The 17,784-nt window shown below is 41.1% G+C and overlaps 1 protein-coding gene across 8 annotated transcripts in view; it reads right to left on the reverse strand.

Moving 5' to 3' along the window:
* Window positions 1-1,219: 1,219 nt before the first annotated feature.
* LOC131136529 (histone-lysine N-methyltransferase ASH1L-like) overlaps window positions 1,220-17,784 on the reverse strand; it is a 29,505-nt gene continuing 12,940 nt past the window's right edge. The window contains exons 4-14 of one of the 8 annotated variants that reach the window (XM_058083463.1): window positions 16,530-16,833; window positions 16,125-16,343; window positions 10,807-10,895; window positions 10,646-10,719; window positions 9,733-9,778; window positions 8,446-8,486; window positions 8,309-8,379; window positions 8,036-8,211; window positions 5,352-5,440; window positions 5,084-5,264; window positions 1,220-3,945 (exon numbers count right to left, since the gene is read on the reverse strand). In XM_058083463.1, the coding sequence (XP_057939446.1) occupies window positions 5,103-5,264; window positions 5,352-5,440; window positions 8,036-8,211; window positions 8,309-8,379; window positions 8,446-8,486; window positions 9,733-9,778; window positions 10,646-10,719; window positions 10,807-10,895; window positions 16,125-16,343; window positions 16,530-16,833 (1,271 nt within the window). In that variant the 3' untranslated portion in view covers window positions 1,220-3,945; window positions 5,084-5,102. The other 7 variants (XM_058083462.1, XM_058083464.1, XM_058083461.1 and 4 more) reach the window with 7 other exon arrangements.

The raw sequence follows: 17,784 nt of genomic DNA on the forward strand, positions 1-17,784 counted from the left end.
CCAGGCCGATTCAAGTATCGAGACCAAGGATAATATCAATGTCGGATTGATCCTTAAGCAATCGGTTCATATTCTTATATTATTGATGTTAAAGCTATATATGTTGTTGTGTTGTTCTTGGACACAGGGGTGCATTGTGGGTAGGCTAAAAGTCACGTGTTTTGCATGAGAGCCAATGGTATTTTTTGCTTTAGTTGAATTATTTAACATGATTTACTTTGTGATCAAATAATTGTATGTCATAAAAGGGAGTAAGATCATTTTATTGGTTGATAATATCACATGACCTTTACTGATGTATTTACAAGCTGTCAAATTGTCCACAAATAAGTTTACTGATAAAAATATATACCTTTTTGGTTTTTGCTGATTATCATAAACAACAAATAAAAGGTACATTTATTCAAGGATATTGAAACATTTCATGCATTGGTGTTTTTAACATTGAAGCAATTTAATGACTAGTCTTTCCCACAGGACTGCGATCTATATGTGGTGTTGGGTTGCAGTTGCATGGTAGGTGACATCGTTGCATCATTTGCAAATTTATAGATTTTTCCCACTGCTAACGTGTGTGCTAACGTCATGTCTTATTTTCTCTTGTTATGTCCACTATATTGGGTGATAGAAGTGTAAAGGTGAATATAGGGATGCTGTTTCATGTGTACTAGAGCTCTAATCGTGTTAAAAAGTGCATTTGTAAGGTGGTAAACACAACATAAAAATATTAAATTTATAAATAAGGAATCCTACTTTTGCGGAAATTTGCTTGTGTTGATATTTTGTAAAGCAACTCATGTAGCTATGCTAGTAGGTATGCTAAGAAGCTAAATATGTTTCTGGAAAAAGCTCTTCATATTTTGCCTTTATTATTATTGACTTTATGTATCAAATTACGGCTAGACCATAATTTCATGTTTTGCTGTAAAATTATATTGTTAGAATAAATATGAAAAATAAACAGCCGCGGCCCACAAATGGCCCCCGGGCCGCACTTTGATCGCCCCTGTTCAAGAAGCTCCATTAATAGCCGCCGTGTTCTTTTTTTTAGGACAACCAAAGGATAAAAATTCCCCCGAGTCACCCTCAGCCCCCCCCCCCCCCCCCCCCAGCTGGTAGCTATGCTAGCACGTCCTCCATTGTGGGTCGTTATGGAGGACAACACGTTGCGCAATATGCAAGCGGACACCGCCAGACAGCACCCTTCAGCCAAGCGTGGTTTAGTTCTCAGACATAAAAGGTTTTTATTATCATTATCGGATATAGAAGCAAAAAAAAAAAGCTCACTTTTCTATGGCAATTGACTTTTTCCAGACGCACTGAGAGGCAGCAGGCAAAGGTTACACGTCATGCAATCTAGATAAATAACTCTTCTTTCTTTTAGTTGTACCTCTGCTAGAAAGTTCATCATCACTTGCATTAAAAAAGTCAAGGGGAAGAAAAATATATGCGGGATATGTAAACAGTGAAAGAAATTGCACTTTCTTGGCTTGTTGTTCATAAAATAAAAAAAAGCCACGCTACTTTAAAAACAAAGAAAAAAAAATAATAATCACTGATTGTCTGACCAATAAAAAACATGCTTGTCTACAAAGCAGAAAGTATACAATCATAGTCTAATGACATCTAATGTATTGGTCAGTTGTAAAAAAACAACAAGAGGAAGATGAAATCTTACGTATAGAGCTTTATCTTCTATGTACATTCACATGAAACTAAATAGCGTATCACCTAAATGCCCCCCCGCGATCTATGCGTCTGTACACAACCTTCATGGAACATGACAAACATATACTATATGTATCATAATAGAACAGTCCTTATCGCAGGACGTATTGCTTCGCTTCCATCGACACAAAACAGCATGGCACTTCTATGTCAAAACTGCTTCCTGTCTTTGCTGGACCGCCCCCGGGACATTCTGATTGTCAATAAAACATTCTCAAAGGCAATCTGATGGAACTAAAGACACATTTCACTACTGGGCGTGGGGGCAGGTGAGGCACAAAAAACTATAACTAATAAAATATTAGCTCATTCAATAATACCCGAGACGGGTTTTTACAAAGCCCAAACGCCCTGACCCAACCACGACAAAAATAAGTGTTGACAACCCTCCGCTTATGGATTTCACCTCAAGAGCAATTTGAAGCTATAAAAACGGCCACCAGGTGGCAGAAGAGTTCACGTGAATGGAAAAATGCCACCTGACAGGAAGCGTGGAGGAGTGTAGCGTGTAGGTTAAACGTTGTTGGGAAATTTTAACGCTGGACATATAGTTCAGTTCCAAATTGTAAATTATTTATTATTGTGTTGTTTATGTTGTTATAGTTGTTTACATATTTGTTCGAAATGTTTCTTTCCACAAAAAGCTACGTTTCCCGTTTTTAGTCGGGAGCTGATATTTCCCTGAAACTTACCAATCGTCTACTGCTGATTACTAAACGTTTTTGTTCCGATGAAAGACGGGAGTCAAATTTTTCTTTCGGTAGGTTCCATGTTTATATAGCCATAGAACACAATAATGTGTGTGCCTTGAAAGATCAGTCGAAATGATGTAAAATGGCCGCTACTGAAAAGATGTCCGGGCCATTTGTTAGTACTTACTTACGCTACTCTTACTACAGAAGTACTACACTGTGCTCGGACGTGCAACTACACTCAATTCAACTTGGTGTCTTTGAACGCAACGCTTCACGGCGCTACTATTAAAAACACTCGTGTTAAATTTCCGTTCATGTGAGCTGTCAACATATAAATATATTGTAAATATGTCCCGTCATTTATCTTTTTGTTCATAAAATACAGTAAAAATATATTTTTCACCACCAGTGATTAGTCGTGATTAATTAATTGGAAACTGTGATTAATTTGATTACATTTGTAGTCATTCGGTAACGCTACTCAAAGTTTTACCATTATTTATGAATAATTTATATCGCTATTTTAGTACGTAGACGTGTGGTACGGGCGGCACCCTGAAGGGGGGGGGGGGGCGTGCTCACCAGGAGGCGCTAAACTTTTACAACAAAGCGTCAGACTGTTACACATCACTGTGTAACACGAATATTTTTCAGCTTATAAAAATAAAAACACGGGGTCTCGGTAGTATGGGGAAAACCCAAAGTGGATTCTTCTCCCCTCGTCTCGGTTCTCGGTTCTCTGTGCCTCACCAGCCGGGAACGTCAGCGCACGTGACGGCAATTCACCCTCGGGAAGCAAGACCGAAGCGCTAACAATAAACATTCCTCGTCTTCATAGAGTTCTTTAGCAGGCAGCACAGAAAAATAACGTCTTTCTTTAAAACCTCATTAGAAATTCTTTTGCAGCGATGCCTAACACCCCCGTCCCCAACCCCCCAACCCCAAGTGAAGAAAACCCAAATGAGAGCTGGCGCCCTTCCTCCCTTTTTCCTCAAGGTGCAATGTGACTTTGGAAGCTTCCTTTCTGACCCAGTTAGCCATGTTCCACTTTCAGGTCAGTCTTTTCTTCTGAGCACACACGAGTCTTTAGCGTCCTCTTTAGTGTCCTCTTTAGCGTCCTCTATAGTGTCCTCTATAGTGTCCTCTTTAGTGTCCTCTATAGTGTCCTCTTTAGTGTCTTTAGCGTGCTCCGGCACTAGTGCAAATTCATTTTCAGCTGGTCTGTTTTTTTTTTTTTTTTCTCCTTGATCCGCTCTCTCTTTCATGCCCGGCCGCCTGGACAAAAGAGGTGTTGCCATGGTTGCATCCTTGGTGTGATGCCCTTCAAAGCGCGGTTCAACATCGGTCACAGCGTGCCCCCGCCATGATGTCTTTCTTGCATTTTTCTGCCGTCTTCTTGTCGTCGTCTTGTCGTCTTCTTGTCCCCCTCGGTGTCCAAACGGCACTTGTCCCGTGTGTCCCGGCGGCGGGCCTGGTCCTCTTTTTTTTTTTTTTCCCTTGTCGGTGCTCACACCTGAACACCTGAAGCAGAGAAAGGGGACATACTGGCAACACGCTCAACATCGGGGACATGAATAGCAGTCATGCTAGCATTTTACTGTAAATGTTAAACCCATGGGGCGGCACGGTGGTCTAGGGCAGGGGTCAGCAACCTTTCCTATCAAAAGAGCCATTTTACCTCATTGCTCACTAAGGGAAAATAGACTGGAGTTGCATAATATAATTCATAAACAATATCTTATAAACTTTCAGAAGTATATACCTGATGCCTGAGGAAAAAGATTTGTTTGACTGCCAGATTTAGAGGGAATTTTGGGGTATCAAAGTAGTTCCGAGGAGAAAAAATGTAATTTCAATTACTCTTGCTAGCATCGGAACTTGCTAATACAGAAGATAAATGTTTAAATGTTTACATTTGTTGACAAACATGTTTATTCTGTCCTCTACAAGTTCAGGTGTTGAATACTTGAGCATTGCGAAGGGAGCCACAACAAAGAGGCTGAAGAGCCACATGCGGCTCTGGAGCCGTGGGTTGCTGACCCCTGGTCTAGGGGTTAGCGCACAGACCTCACAGCTGGAGTTTGCATGTTCTCCCCGTGCATGCGTGGGTTTTCTCCGGGTACTCCGGTTTCCTCCCACATTCCAAAAACATGCTAGGTTAATTAGCCACTCCAAATTGTCCATAGGTATGAATGTGAGTGTGAATGGTTGTTTGTCTATATGTGCCCTGTGATTGGCTGGCAACCAGTCTAGGGTGTACCCCGCCTTACGCCCGAAGACAGCTGGGATAGGCTCCAGCACCCCCCGCGACCCTCGTGAGGAAAAAGCGGTAGAAAATGAATGAATGAATGAATGATAAACCCATGAGGGGCAGACAGGAAGTTGCAGTTACGCAACAGTAGACTGTGTTTTTTTTCGGGATTATAATGCCTGTTGTGAGACCATTCCCGGGAGGGGGGGGGTGCAATTTGAAACATTTGGAACGGGCATCGAACATGGAAGTAACAAAGAGTCTGTCATATTACATGTCATATGTGTTTCACTATCAATGTAAACAAATGCAGACAGTGTTTTTTTTGTTTTTTTTTTTGGGGGGGGGTACTTTACATGCAGTGTATACCCCAGTTGTGTGCTCTTGTGTGTACTTGCCTGTGCGTGTGTGTGTGTGTGTGTGTTAGCTTATGAATGCGGAAGGGTCAAAAGTAAATCGTTGAGCCGTTTTCTCCTCTGCTCTCTGCTGCCATCTCCCAGTTTATCTTCCACGCCGCCATCCTCCTCCTCATCCTCCTCCTCTTCTTCTTCTTCTCCGTCGTCGTCTTTTGCGTTGTGGCTCCGGGCGGCCTGCCCATGAGCAAGGTGACCAAGTTAAAGAAGTGGGAAAAAGGAAATGAAATGAATCATTTGCTATGCATGCGTCTGTGTACTCACAGCGAGCGAGCCGGGGGTGTCGGGGCTCTCGTGGTGCCGGGGGTCACCGCTGGTGGAAACGGTCACCTCCACCACCCCCACCGCTACGTCTGATAGGAGCGGAGAAGTTAAGGTACGGTACTTTAGTGGGAGCCGTCGACAAGGGAAGGAAATCACGACAGAAGGCTCGCTGGTCACAATAATAGGTACACATTAAATACCGCCTGTACCTAATGTTGTGTCCATAGAGTCCTTATCCCCTGCCTGATTTGCAATCAGTCAGGGAGACTCTTGGTGCAGAGATGGAGAAAACTGATGCCTGCTTGGCGTTCAGACGGCAAAGAGTGGGATGACGGAGACGGTGGAAGCGGAGATGATGTGGTTGGAAAAGCACTTAAGTTGGTGCTGAGACGAGGGCGGAGCAGAGAGGCAGCCATGGATGGTGGCCCGCGAGCGAGGGAACATGCAAAACATGCTCCTCAAGGGGAAGACACAGGACACCCACGTCCACTGGGATGGTCACGACGATCCTACGGCCGACCCAATCACTAGCTAACTAACTTTACTTTGGCGGGTTCATATATATATAAGTAAAGTAAATATATATAAGTACAGCGGAACCTCCAAATTCGAACACCCGAAATACCATATATTTGGAACCTGGACAATACTTTTGTGTTTCTTTTTTGAGGTTTTTGCGTTTCTATGTCAACATAGGAGGTTGATGAGGAAATCCAAAGATGGAGTATATGATTTCTGCATTAACGGAATATTTAATGTTCTTGAACCTGGCGATGAAATACCATCGCAATGCTGTCACATATGCCCGCTACTTCACTTCGGACAAATGGTTGAAATTCTTTCATTTTTTGTGCTATTTTTCTATTTAAAAAACTAATTTATTTGAAATACAGTAAACCTCGGATATATCGGTTTCAATTGTTCCCACTGGTTTTGTCCGATATAAGCGAAATCCGTTATATGCGTATAGCGGAAAATGTCCGTTTTACGCATATATGGGATTTATATCCGGTATATGCGTAAATGGGATTTTATCCGTTATAAAAAGGCACTTCCTTGACTATGTTTCAAATGTACCTGGACGCGCAGGCAACGCTGCAAACGCTGCAAATGACGTCGTATAGCGGCCTGTCACGATTCGGCGAATCGGAGCGCCACGATGCGGCCATTCGATATATGCGAGGGAAATTTCATGGAAATGCATTGGAACGGGACTGGAGATTTTGTCCGAAATAGGCGAAATCCGTTATAAAAAAATCCGATATATGCAATGAATTTTTATTGGAAATGCATTACAGAAAAATCGCTTCTTTTTTATCTGTCCGTTGTGAGCGAATTTCCGATATATCCGAGTCCGATATATCCGAGGTTTACTGTATTACCCAAATGGGTCGCTTTTATTTATATTATAAAGTTAAAAAATATATATATTTTTTTAATTAAAGCATTTGAAGTCATTTTTTCTGCCTTTTTTAGACTGAAAATTAATCAAATTAAATAAATTAATTAAACTAAGCATGTCAAGAACCTAAACCGAGCCAAAATTCCACTTTGGAATACCGTTACACCCTTAATGAACACAAATGTCGTTCTCTTTTCTGTGCGTTCTAAAGATATAAAAACAGATAAAAAAAAAAAGGTATAGGTACGTTCATGACAACATTACGTTTACCAGTCCGAAAAAAAACAAAAACACAGCAATGGTTGGAATTCTTTGATTTTTAGTGATATTTTTCCATTTAAAAAACTCATTTATTTGAAATATTACCCAAATAGGTCGCTTCTATTTATATTTAATAAGGTAAATTGTTTTTTTTTTTTAATTAAAGCATTTGAAGTCATTTTTTCTGCCTTTTTTAGACTGAAAATTAATCAAACTAAGCATGTCAAGAACCTAAACCGAGCCAAAATTCCACTTTGGAATACCGTTACACCCCGAATGAACACAAATGTCGTTCTCTTTTCTGTGCGTTCTAAAGATATAAAAACAGATAAAAAAAAAGGTATAGGTACGTTCATGACAACGTTACGTATACCAGTCCGAAAAACAAAAACACAGCAGTGGTTGGAATTATTTCATTTTTAGTGCTATTTTTCCATTTAAAAAACTCATTTATTTGAAATATTACCCAAATAGGTCGCTTTTATTTATATTTAATTTTTTTTATTAAATTTATTTTTTTAATTAAAGCATTTGAAGTCATTTTTTCTGCCTTTTTTGGACTGAAAATTAATCAAAGCATTCTAAAGATATAAAAACAGATAAAAAAAAGGTATAGGTACGTTCATGACAACGTTACGTTTACCAGTCCGAAAAACAAAAACACAGCAGTGGCTCCGATATGTAGCGGTAGCTTTTGGTGCTAGCTGGATGCATTCTGAGAAAGTGTGCTAGCTAGCTGGCTAGTAGCTAGCCTAGGCAGCATAACGTAGCATCTTTTCCCCTTCCTAATTTCTACTAGATTGTTTTGCATTGCTTCTCACGAGGTTCCATCGTTGCACCGTGTGTACGCAAGCCCCTCCCCCCCTTGCTTTTCCGCAGATGATTTCTGGAAAGATCTGTACTTCCTAAGGGAACAGGATGTTCGACGTTGGAGGTTCCATTCCGTATTTAGACAGGAGCGCGTACGGAGCGTGTGACACCTACAGAAACAAAAACTAACACACACACTTGCTTCATGGACCTGACTTGATGTGGCTATCGTCTCCGCCGGCGCCGTCCCCGCAACCGAGTCGCCAGTCGCTCTCCTCCGCCTCGCCGCTCCCCTCCGGCCTCCGCTCCATCCTCAGCCGGATCTGTCGCTCTCTCACCAGCTCCCAGTTCCTCACCAGGAACACGCGACGTGTCACCACAAAGCTCCTGACCCACATCGGGATGGGAAAGCAAAGATAGCGGCGGCCATTGAGTGCGAGTAGCAGATCCGGCTCGGATCAGTGCCGCTGTTTGAGTCCCGTACCGCTCACTGCCGCTCAGAGGCTCCATGTCGAGGTGAGGGAAGAGGCTGGCCAGGTCGCTGGAGGTCTCCTCCTGTGGACGGAGGAGCCATTAGCTTCACTTTTTTCCACTAAAAGCATAAATGCTAGTCAGTCTTACCGCTGCGTGCTCAGACGCTAACGTCCTTTCCTTCATGCGACCTGTCAACAAAGAGACGAGCCGTTATATCCGACACCAGGACATCCATTTGGAAAACCGTACAGCGGAACCCGTTTATGTCGATGCGACCTAAGCGCTTGTCGACATCACTGAAAGCGAAATTAGCCGTCGCTCGTGTTTGTGGCTTTGGCCGGAGACGTGAGGAGATCGGGTGAAATTTTAATTCAAATTATGGAAGTTTGTCGCCTCCCCCTTGTGTATATTTGCATATACAGTAAACCTGGGATATATCAGATTCAATTGTTCCCACTGGTTTTGTCCGATATAAGCGAAATCCGTTATATGCGTATAGCGGAAAATGTCCGTTTTACGCATATATGGGATTTATATCCGGTATATGCGTAAATGGGATTTTATCCGTTATAAAAAGGCACTTCCTTGACTATGTTTCCAATGTACCTGGACGCGCAGGCAACGCTGCAAACGCTGCAAATGACGTCGTATAGCGGCCTGTCACCATTCCGTGAATCGGAGCGCCACGATGTGGCCATCCGATATATGCGAGGGAAATTTCATGGAAATGCATTGGAACGGGACTGGAGATTTTGTCCGAAATAGGCGAAATCCGTTATAAAAAATAACGATATATGCAATGAATTTTTATTGGAAATGCATTACAGAAAAATTGGTCCGTTGTGAGCGAATTTCCGATATATCCGAGTCCGATATATCCGAGGTTTACTGTAACATGAGCAGAAACGATGAAGTTAAAATACTACAAGTCGGGATGGGTACTGTTTACATGTCAACCGATACCTGCTACCAACTGGGAATCGATACTCATCGATACTACTCAATTTTTGGTACTTTTGTGTGTCCTTATGTGGCAATAAATTCAAATTTTACAATTTTTTTTTTTTTGGGGGGGGGGGTCAATTTTAGAATCTCTTAAATCTGCAACCGGGTTGTTTAGTTTCCAAGTCTCCAAGTTTTTCATTCTGATGTTCTGAACTGACCCACAGATTTAGCCCGCAAAAAAATGAGCTACCCAGACTTGAATGACCGAACTACATTCCGAACTACAACACACTTCGACATCAATGGATCCAGTTTCCGTAGAAATGACTCTTTGGCGCTCTTATTTGATATCGACAAAAGCGGTTGCCCATGTACGTATGTTGACGTAGACGTAAGAGGTAGTACTTTTTAGTAAGAAGGACCGGGACGTGATGAGTTGGTCGACATCGTCGACAAAAGCGGGTTCCGCTGCAGAACCGAATGACTTACAGTATCGCCGCTTCCTCTTCAGCGGGAAGGCCGGTTGCCTTTGGAGCTGCGGAGAAATGACAGGAATATGATATGATATCGTCGTCGTTTCGTCTGGATGTAGCGCCATAGCGTTTAAAGATGGCGACGTAGAATGGCGTTTGTACGTTTATAGCTTCATTTCACGTCCTCCTATGATGACAATTTCTTTCATATTCTGGCTCAGAGTATCCGGAATGATGATCTGGATCAGTTTTTGATATTTTGTAGACCATGTTGGAAACTTCCTGTATGTGCTCTTGACCATTTATTGTGGCGTTATCGTATGCCCATATGGTTAAAATGCTCCTATCCTATGCTCCCTTCAATGCCTCAAAATTCCAGAATCACGGCCAAAACTTAATCGGTTCTTCCATATCCCATTTTTCGACAATTCCTGAAGATTTCATCGGAATCCATTCAAAGCTTTTCAAGCTATTGTGAACACAAACCGAGGTAAATGATGAGAAACCCCAATCTCGACAATCGGTTGTGAATGCTGAGATCTAGAAAATCCCAGAAAAATCCCAATATTTTTTGGTAAGGATCAATGCCAAGAATAAGAAAAGTAATAACACACTCCCTTCAATCCATTGAGAAAGATTAGCTGATGCGAAGACGCTGCATTAAAATAACATAAAACGGCAAACAACATCTTCTCGGGAAGTGCGTGACTGCCGAGAGATGCTGTCGGTGCGCTGAAATGCCGTGTCAGCAAATAACCCAGGGAAGAACAAACGATAAATAAATTAGGCCGGGCTTTCAGCAGCATTAGAGTGATTGATTCTCAGCATGCGGACCAGGAACGCCCACGAGTATAGCCACCTTCTTCCTCCACGTTCCTCAGCTCACGACTTCAATGTCCTAATGTGACGTCGCTCGCAGTTGCGTTTACCTGGCTGTGCTGCCAAAGCCACATGACGTCATAGGGTAACTGGAAATGGATCCTCTTCAGCCTCAAGTACTTCCCTGCAGGGACACAAAAGGAGTTTGGATGAACGGTCATTCTAACGTACGACCGTGACACGGTTTCTTTTTCATCGGGCGTCCGCTCACCAACATGGATGGGCGCAGGTAAAAGGCTGTAGTCGCGCTCCCCCGGTTTGTATTCGGTACTCCGTCTGGAAAACAACTGGGAGGGGGGGCTAAAGAGGAAGTGAAGTCAGTGAAGATAGAGTGGAATTCCCCTAAGGTCGTACATGTCTGATTCGAATCCACAACTTCAAGAGAATTATCCTGCTAAAGTGACACCTTGGGGGTTTGTTTTTATTGGCCAGTGGCACATTCTAGACACGCAATTGGACGAGAAAACGACAGTCCATCCCATCTCAGATTTGTGAATACAGACGAAATTTCTAATACAGTAATCCCTCGTTTATGGCGGTTAAGTGGTTCCGCACCCGACTGTGATAAGGGAATTGCCACCCTGCATGATTCTGTAAATTGTAAAATACTGTAAAAAAATCTGTTAAAATTCTGTAAAAATTCTGTAAAAATTCTGTAAAAATTCTGTAAAAAATCTGTTAAAAAGCTGTAAAAAAATCTGTAAATTGGCTAACAATTTCCAAATTTAAATAGTTTCTCACAGATAATTCATGCTGTCTAACATTGGCAGCATTTCTTGAAATAAGGGAATTGCCACCCTGCATGATTCTGTAAATTGTAAAATTCTGTAAAAAATCTGTCAAAAATCTGTAAAAAAATCTGTTAAATTCTGCAAAAATTCTGTAAAAAATATGTAAAAATTCTGTAAAAAATCTGTAAAAAATCTGTAAATTGGCTAACAATTTCCAAATTTAAATTGGAGTTTCTCACAGACAATTCATGCTGTCTAACATTGGCAGCATTTCTTGAAATAAGGGAATTGCCACCCTGCATGATTCTGTAAATTGTAAAATTCTGTAAAAATTCTGTAAAAAAATTTGTAAAAAAATTGTAAAAAAATCTGCTAAAATTCTGTAAAAAATCTGTAAAAAAAATTCTGTAAAAATTCTGTAAATTGGCTAACAATTTCCAAATTTAAATTGGAGTTTCTCACAGACAATTCATGCTGTCTAACATTGGCAGCATTTCTTGAAATAAGGGAATTGCCACCCTGCATGATTCTGTAAATTGTAAAATTCTGTAAAAAATCTGTAAAAAAAAATCTGTAAAAATTCTGTAAAAATTCTGTAAAAAATCTGTAAATTGGCTAACAATTTCCAAATTTAAATTGGAGTTTCTCACAGACAATTCATGCTGTCTAACATTGGCAGCATTTCTTGAAATAAGGGAATTGCCACCCTGCATGATTCTGTAAATTGTAAAATTCTGTAAAAAATCTGTAAAAAAAATCTGTAAAAAAAATCTGTAAAAATTCTGTAGAAAATCTGTAAAAATTCTGTAAAAAATCTGTAAATTGGCTAACAATTTCCAAATTTAAATTGGAGTTTCTCACAGACAATTCATGCTGTCTAACATTGGCAGCATTTCTTGAAATAAGGGAATTGCCACCCTGCATGATTCTGTAAATTGTAAAATTCTGAAAAAAATCTGTAAAAAATCTGTAAAAAAATCTGTAAAAATTCTGTAAAAATCTGTAAAAAAATCTGTAGAAAATCTGTAGAAAATCTGTAAAAATTCTGTAAAAAAATCTGTAAATTGGCTAACAATTTCCAAATTTAAATTGGAGTTTCTCACAGACAATTCATGCTGTCTAACATTGGCAGCATTTCTTGAAATTCTTTTCAACGGTATTCAACAGCATTCTATTTTTGTGAACGCACACAATTTTGCAACATTCCATTTGTATTTACTTTGCCGACCAAGAGCAAACGTCTCGGTGACTAATGACTCTCGGGGCGAAGGTTCTGCTTCTCGATGTGGAGTTTTTTTCTCCCAGATGGGAAAACTGGGTCGGGTGGACGTGTTTAAGCGGGGCCAGATTAATATACTGTATGATTAATTAATCACATTATGTATTATGGCCTGCGATTGGCTCCCGACCAATCCGGGGTGTACCCCGCCTCTCGCCCGAAGTCAGTTGGGATAGGCTCCAGCGTACCCTCACCCTCAGCTTTGGAGCAAATTGGCCCTCTATTGTTTATCTATGCTTGTGGATATTTATATTTCAATTATTTCGTCTTCATATAGTAATACCTCGCCACTTGGCTTCGAATTCTGTAGTTTCACTTTGTCACGTTTTTTCAAAAATATGTTACTTAATAACTCATCGCTGTTTCATGGTTAAGTTGATAATATTTGTCCAAAAATATGCACATTTTACATATTTGTTCAAGTATAAAAAGGGCTAAACGAAGTAAAATACAAATATATGGCATCGAGAAGATGCATTCAGACATTTCGATGATGTGTACTGTTCTATACTGGCCACTAGTGGTCGGTATTAGCGATAATATCGAGCACGGGAAGTAAATAAAGAACAAGAATGAACTAACGTCAGTTAATACGCAACTCATCAGAAGAGCAGTTGAAAAATTGCAAAAATGTACCGTCATTTTGTACTGTTGGATTTTGAGGAGGTTCTAAGTAGAGCTTCAAAATGCAAAAAAAAAAAAGACAAAAAAAAGGTTTTTTTTTTTTTAGTAAATAATTTATTGCAAAGCATGAAAGTGAAATAGGCTGCTCATCACAGAGCGCAGCCTTTCAAAGACAAAATCCTGGCAAAAATGTGGATTGATGTCATTTTCAGTCAGGTATTCACTTTGTCAGGATCTCTTGATGGCAAAGGCAAAAAAAGCTTTCTCTCTTTGAACGTCGTAGGATTGCGGAGCTGCATAAGAGTCATTTCAAACTTCTGGAAAACATCCTGAGGGTTACGAAAAATAAAAAAGTCAAGTGTCGACCCAAAAGGTGGTCGACATTAGCCGGAGGATCCCATTGGCCGCCCATCCTCGGCCCAAATGAAGGTTGTTACTGATGCCGAGTGCAGTCCAATAACCATCAGACGCCAAAACATGGGACATTGAAAGGTGGAGGAACGTTTTATTCTCCCTCACGGTCCTGGCGGCTTCCAACGTGACTGGCATGACAAGGAGATCCCACCTGAGATGTTTTTTCCACACGACACATCATGATCCTTCAATGGAACAGTGGCGCTTCATGTTGCGCAGGGGCGTCAAACGAGATGTCGCAGGCTTGACTGGCTTTTCCAACACTTTTTGATGCTTTTTGATGCTTCCTGCTTCCCCTCTTCTAAATCCAATTGGGTCAAGATTCGGACATCAGTTCCAGACCACGGGTGCCTCCCGGGAAGCCATCTTCACCACCTGGAGCCTCCTGGAAAGACTGGCATCAAGCACGCCGCCAAGCCATTTTTCAGGTGAGTAATAAGAACGGCACAGCTAATTTTGAAGATTTTATTTCTGTTTTAAGTTTTCTATTTCACTTTTATGCTCGTTTACAATCAATGGCTTACTCACATTTCTTCTTTTTGCATTTTGAAGCTCGACTTAGCATCTCCTTTAGATGCAACAGTCCAAAAGGAGTGTTTATGTCTTATATATATATATGTCTTATGTTCTCTTATTATGTCTAATAAATTAGGTAATACGAATTTGATGATCAAACTGCAAAAATATTCCACTTCACGGACGTCTGGAACCAATTAACAGTGATAAACGAGGGATTACTGCATATAAGACGGTACAGTTTTCATGCATGCTCTTCCCGTGTTTCTCCTAAACATGTATCTCGCTGTTTAGAGACAATAAGGAAGTTAACAATACTACAATAAATGTTTTTCATTGAAATGATGTTGACTTAAGCGGCCACTTTTTAGCAAGTTGGGGTCGACTTAAGCGGGTTCCACTGTAATATTTTTGTAGTTTTTGCTGTGTTCCGGTCACCAACACATGGCGACATAAACAGGGTGAATTTTCCTGGTAAGGACCCCATTGGGTCTCCACTTTTATGTGGACTATGCTTATTAGCATAAAACTGTAAAAATCTGTAAAAATTCTGTAAAAATCTGTAAAAATTCTGTAAAAATTCTGTAAAAAATCTGTAAATTGGCTAACAATTTCCAAATTTAAATTGGAGTTTCTCACAGACAATTCATGCTGTCTAACATTGGCAGCATTTCTTGAAATAAGGGAATTGCCACCCTGCATGATTCTGTAAATTGTAAAATTCTGTAAAAATTCTGTAAAAATCTGTAAAAATTCTGTAGAAAATCTGTAAAAATTCTGTAAAAAAATCTGTAAATTGGCTAACAATTTCCAAATTTAAATTGGAGTTTCTCACAGACAATTCATGCTGTCTAACATTGGCAGCATTTCTTGAAATAAGGGAATTGCCACCCTGCATGATTCTGTAAATTGTAAAATTCTGTAAAAATTCTGTAAAAATCTGTAAAAATTCTGTAGAAAATCTGTAAAAATTCTGTAAAAAAATCTGTAAATTGGCTAACAATTTCCAAATTTAAATTGGAGTTTCTCACAGACAATTCATGCTGTCTAACATTGGCAGCATTTCTTGAAATAAGGGAATTGCCACCCTGCATGATTCTGTAAATTGTAAAATTCTGTAAAAATTCTGTAAAAAATCTGTAAAAATCTGTAAAAATTCTGTAGAAAATCTGTAAAAATTCTGTAATAAAATCTGTAAATTGGCTAACAATTTCCAAATTTAAATTGGAGTTTCTCACAGACAATTCATGCTGTCTAACATTGGCAGCATTTCTTGAAATAAGGGAATTGCCACCCTGCATGATTCTGTAAATTGTAAAATTCTGTAAAAATTCTGTAAAAAATCTGTAAAAATCTGTAAAAATTCTGTAATAAAATCTGTAAATTGGCTAACAATTTCCAAATTTAAATTGGAGTTTCTCACAGACAATTCATGCTGTCTAACATTGGCAGCATTTCTTGAAATAAGGGAATTGCCACCCTGCATGATTCTGTAAATTGTAAAATTCTGTAAAAATTCTGTAAAAAATCTGTAAAAATCTGTAAAAATTCTGTAGAAAATCTGTAAAAATTCTGTAATAAAATCTGTAAATTGGCTAACAATTTCCAAATTTAAATTGGAGTTTCTCACAGACAATTCATGCTGTCTAACATTGGCAGCATTTCTTGAAATGCTGCCCTTTCAACGGTATTCAACAGCATTCTATTTTTGTGAACGCACACAATTTTGCAACATTCCATTTGTATTTACTTTGCCGACCAAGAGCAAACGTCTCGGTGACTAATGACTCTCGGGCCTATGGACTCGGGACTATGCTTATTAGCAGTGGCGGACTTGGTGACGGGTTAAGCGACTTCCACCGTATCCCTTTTAGGGGTCAACTAGCATCCTGGAACAGATTCTGTTCGACCTTAGAGGTTCCGCTGTATAAATATGGCGACAGACATGAGTAAAAAAATGCTCACTCTGTGGTTTTGTAATCGTCCGAGTAGAGCCCCGCCCTCAAAAAGGTCTTCCTTGGAGGGGCGTCGTCCCGCTCGTCTCTTTGGATGCTGACCGGCTGCGATGCGGGCTGCGATGCGGGCTGCGATGCGGGCTGCGATGCGGGCTGCGATGCGGGCTGCGATGCGGCCGTATAGCCGAAAGTTTCCTCGAGTGCGTCGCAACACTCCTGGTCTGCGCCGCTAAAAAGGAAAGCACGAAGCGAGAGATAGAGCGACAGGGAGGAAACAAAAAGAGAAAGAAGAGGCACTGGTTTAGCACACAGTGCTGAAATGTGGCTGGTTAATACGGGGACGTCGAAGAGGGCGTCAAAGGCTGCTTTGTGAGCGTGAGCGTCGGGGGGGGGGGCGCGGAGGGGGGGTGTTTACCTCTGGTGACAGGGAGACGCGTCATGTTTTCTCTTCCGTCCTCGCTTCCTCTTGGCCTGAAGCTCTGCATCCGTCACCTGCTGCACCGAGACGACGCCCACTCCATCGCTTTTATTATTATTATTATTATTATTATTATTATTATTATTAGGCGAGAGGTCGGGTGGCGGCGCCGACGGGGACAAAGCGGAGGTCAGAGGGCGTTTCCTGGGTCGTCCCGGTCGCCTTTTGTTTTTGCCATCCGCTCTGTGTGCTGTTGGCACCGCTCGGGGCTGCCCGCGGCTTCTCGAGTCACCTTGTAAGCCTGCGGTGGGCGGGAACGGACAAGAGAGGGGAGTGAGGAAACGAGACAGATGTGGCTCAGCGATGAGGCCCGCAGGAGGTGTGTGAGGCGAGGCCGCTCTCGGCTGAGTCATGCAGATGGGCCACCGATTAGATGAGTCACAACCGGATTACTTCCGGGAAAGCCGAGTGATTGATGCACGCGGTCGGCGCCGCGGCCTGCAGATGGCACTGTTGTGGAAAAAGCACCAACTAGTCCTGTACTCTATTTTTGGAATTTTGCCCATCATCCACAGTCCTTATGTGAAACATGAACGCATGTCTTCCTCTTTTCTGCACGTTCTCAAGATAAAAAAACAGATAAAACAGATAAAAAGAGGCAGCTAAGAATGCACATAATGGGACACACCTATTCCAGCTTCTGAAAAAACTGCTCTGCTGGAGCCTATCCCAGCTGTCTTTGGGCGAGAGGCGGCATACACCCTGGACTGGTGGCCAGCCAATCACAGGGCACATATAGACAAACAACCATTCACACTCACATTCATACCTATGGACAATTTGGAGTGGCTAATTAACCTAGCATGTTTTTGGAATGTGGGAGGAAACCGGAATACCCGGAGAAAACCCACGCATGCACGGGGAGAACATGCAAACTCCACACAGAGATGGCCGAGGGTGGAATTGAACCCCGGTCTCCTTGCTGTGAGGTCTGCACGCTAACCACTCGACCGCCGTGCCGCCCGTCCTGTACTCTATTTTTGGACTTTTGCCCGTCATCCACAGTCCTTATGTGAAAACTGATAAAAAACTGATAAAAAACGGATAAAAAACGGATAAAAAACTGATAAAATACTGATTAAAAAAACTGATAAAAAAAACTGATAAAAAAAATGATAAAAAAACTGATAAAAAACGGATAAAAAACGGATAAAAAAACTGATAAAATACTGATTAAAAAAACTGATAAAAA

The sequence above is a fragment of the Doryrhamphus excisus genome, chromosome 10, assembly GCF_030265055.1.
Source record: "Doryrhamphus excisus isolate RoL2022-K1 chromosome 10, RoL_Dexc_1.0, whole genome shotgun sequence".
NCBI classification, from domain to species: domain Eukaryota; kingdom Metazoa; phylum Chordata; class Actinopteri; order Syngnathiformes; family Syngnathidae; genus Doryrhamphus; species Doryrhamphus excisus.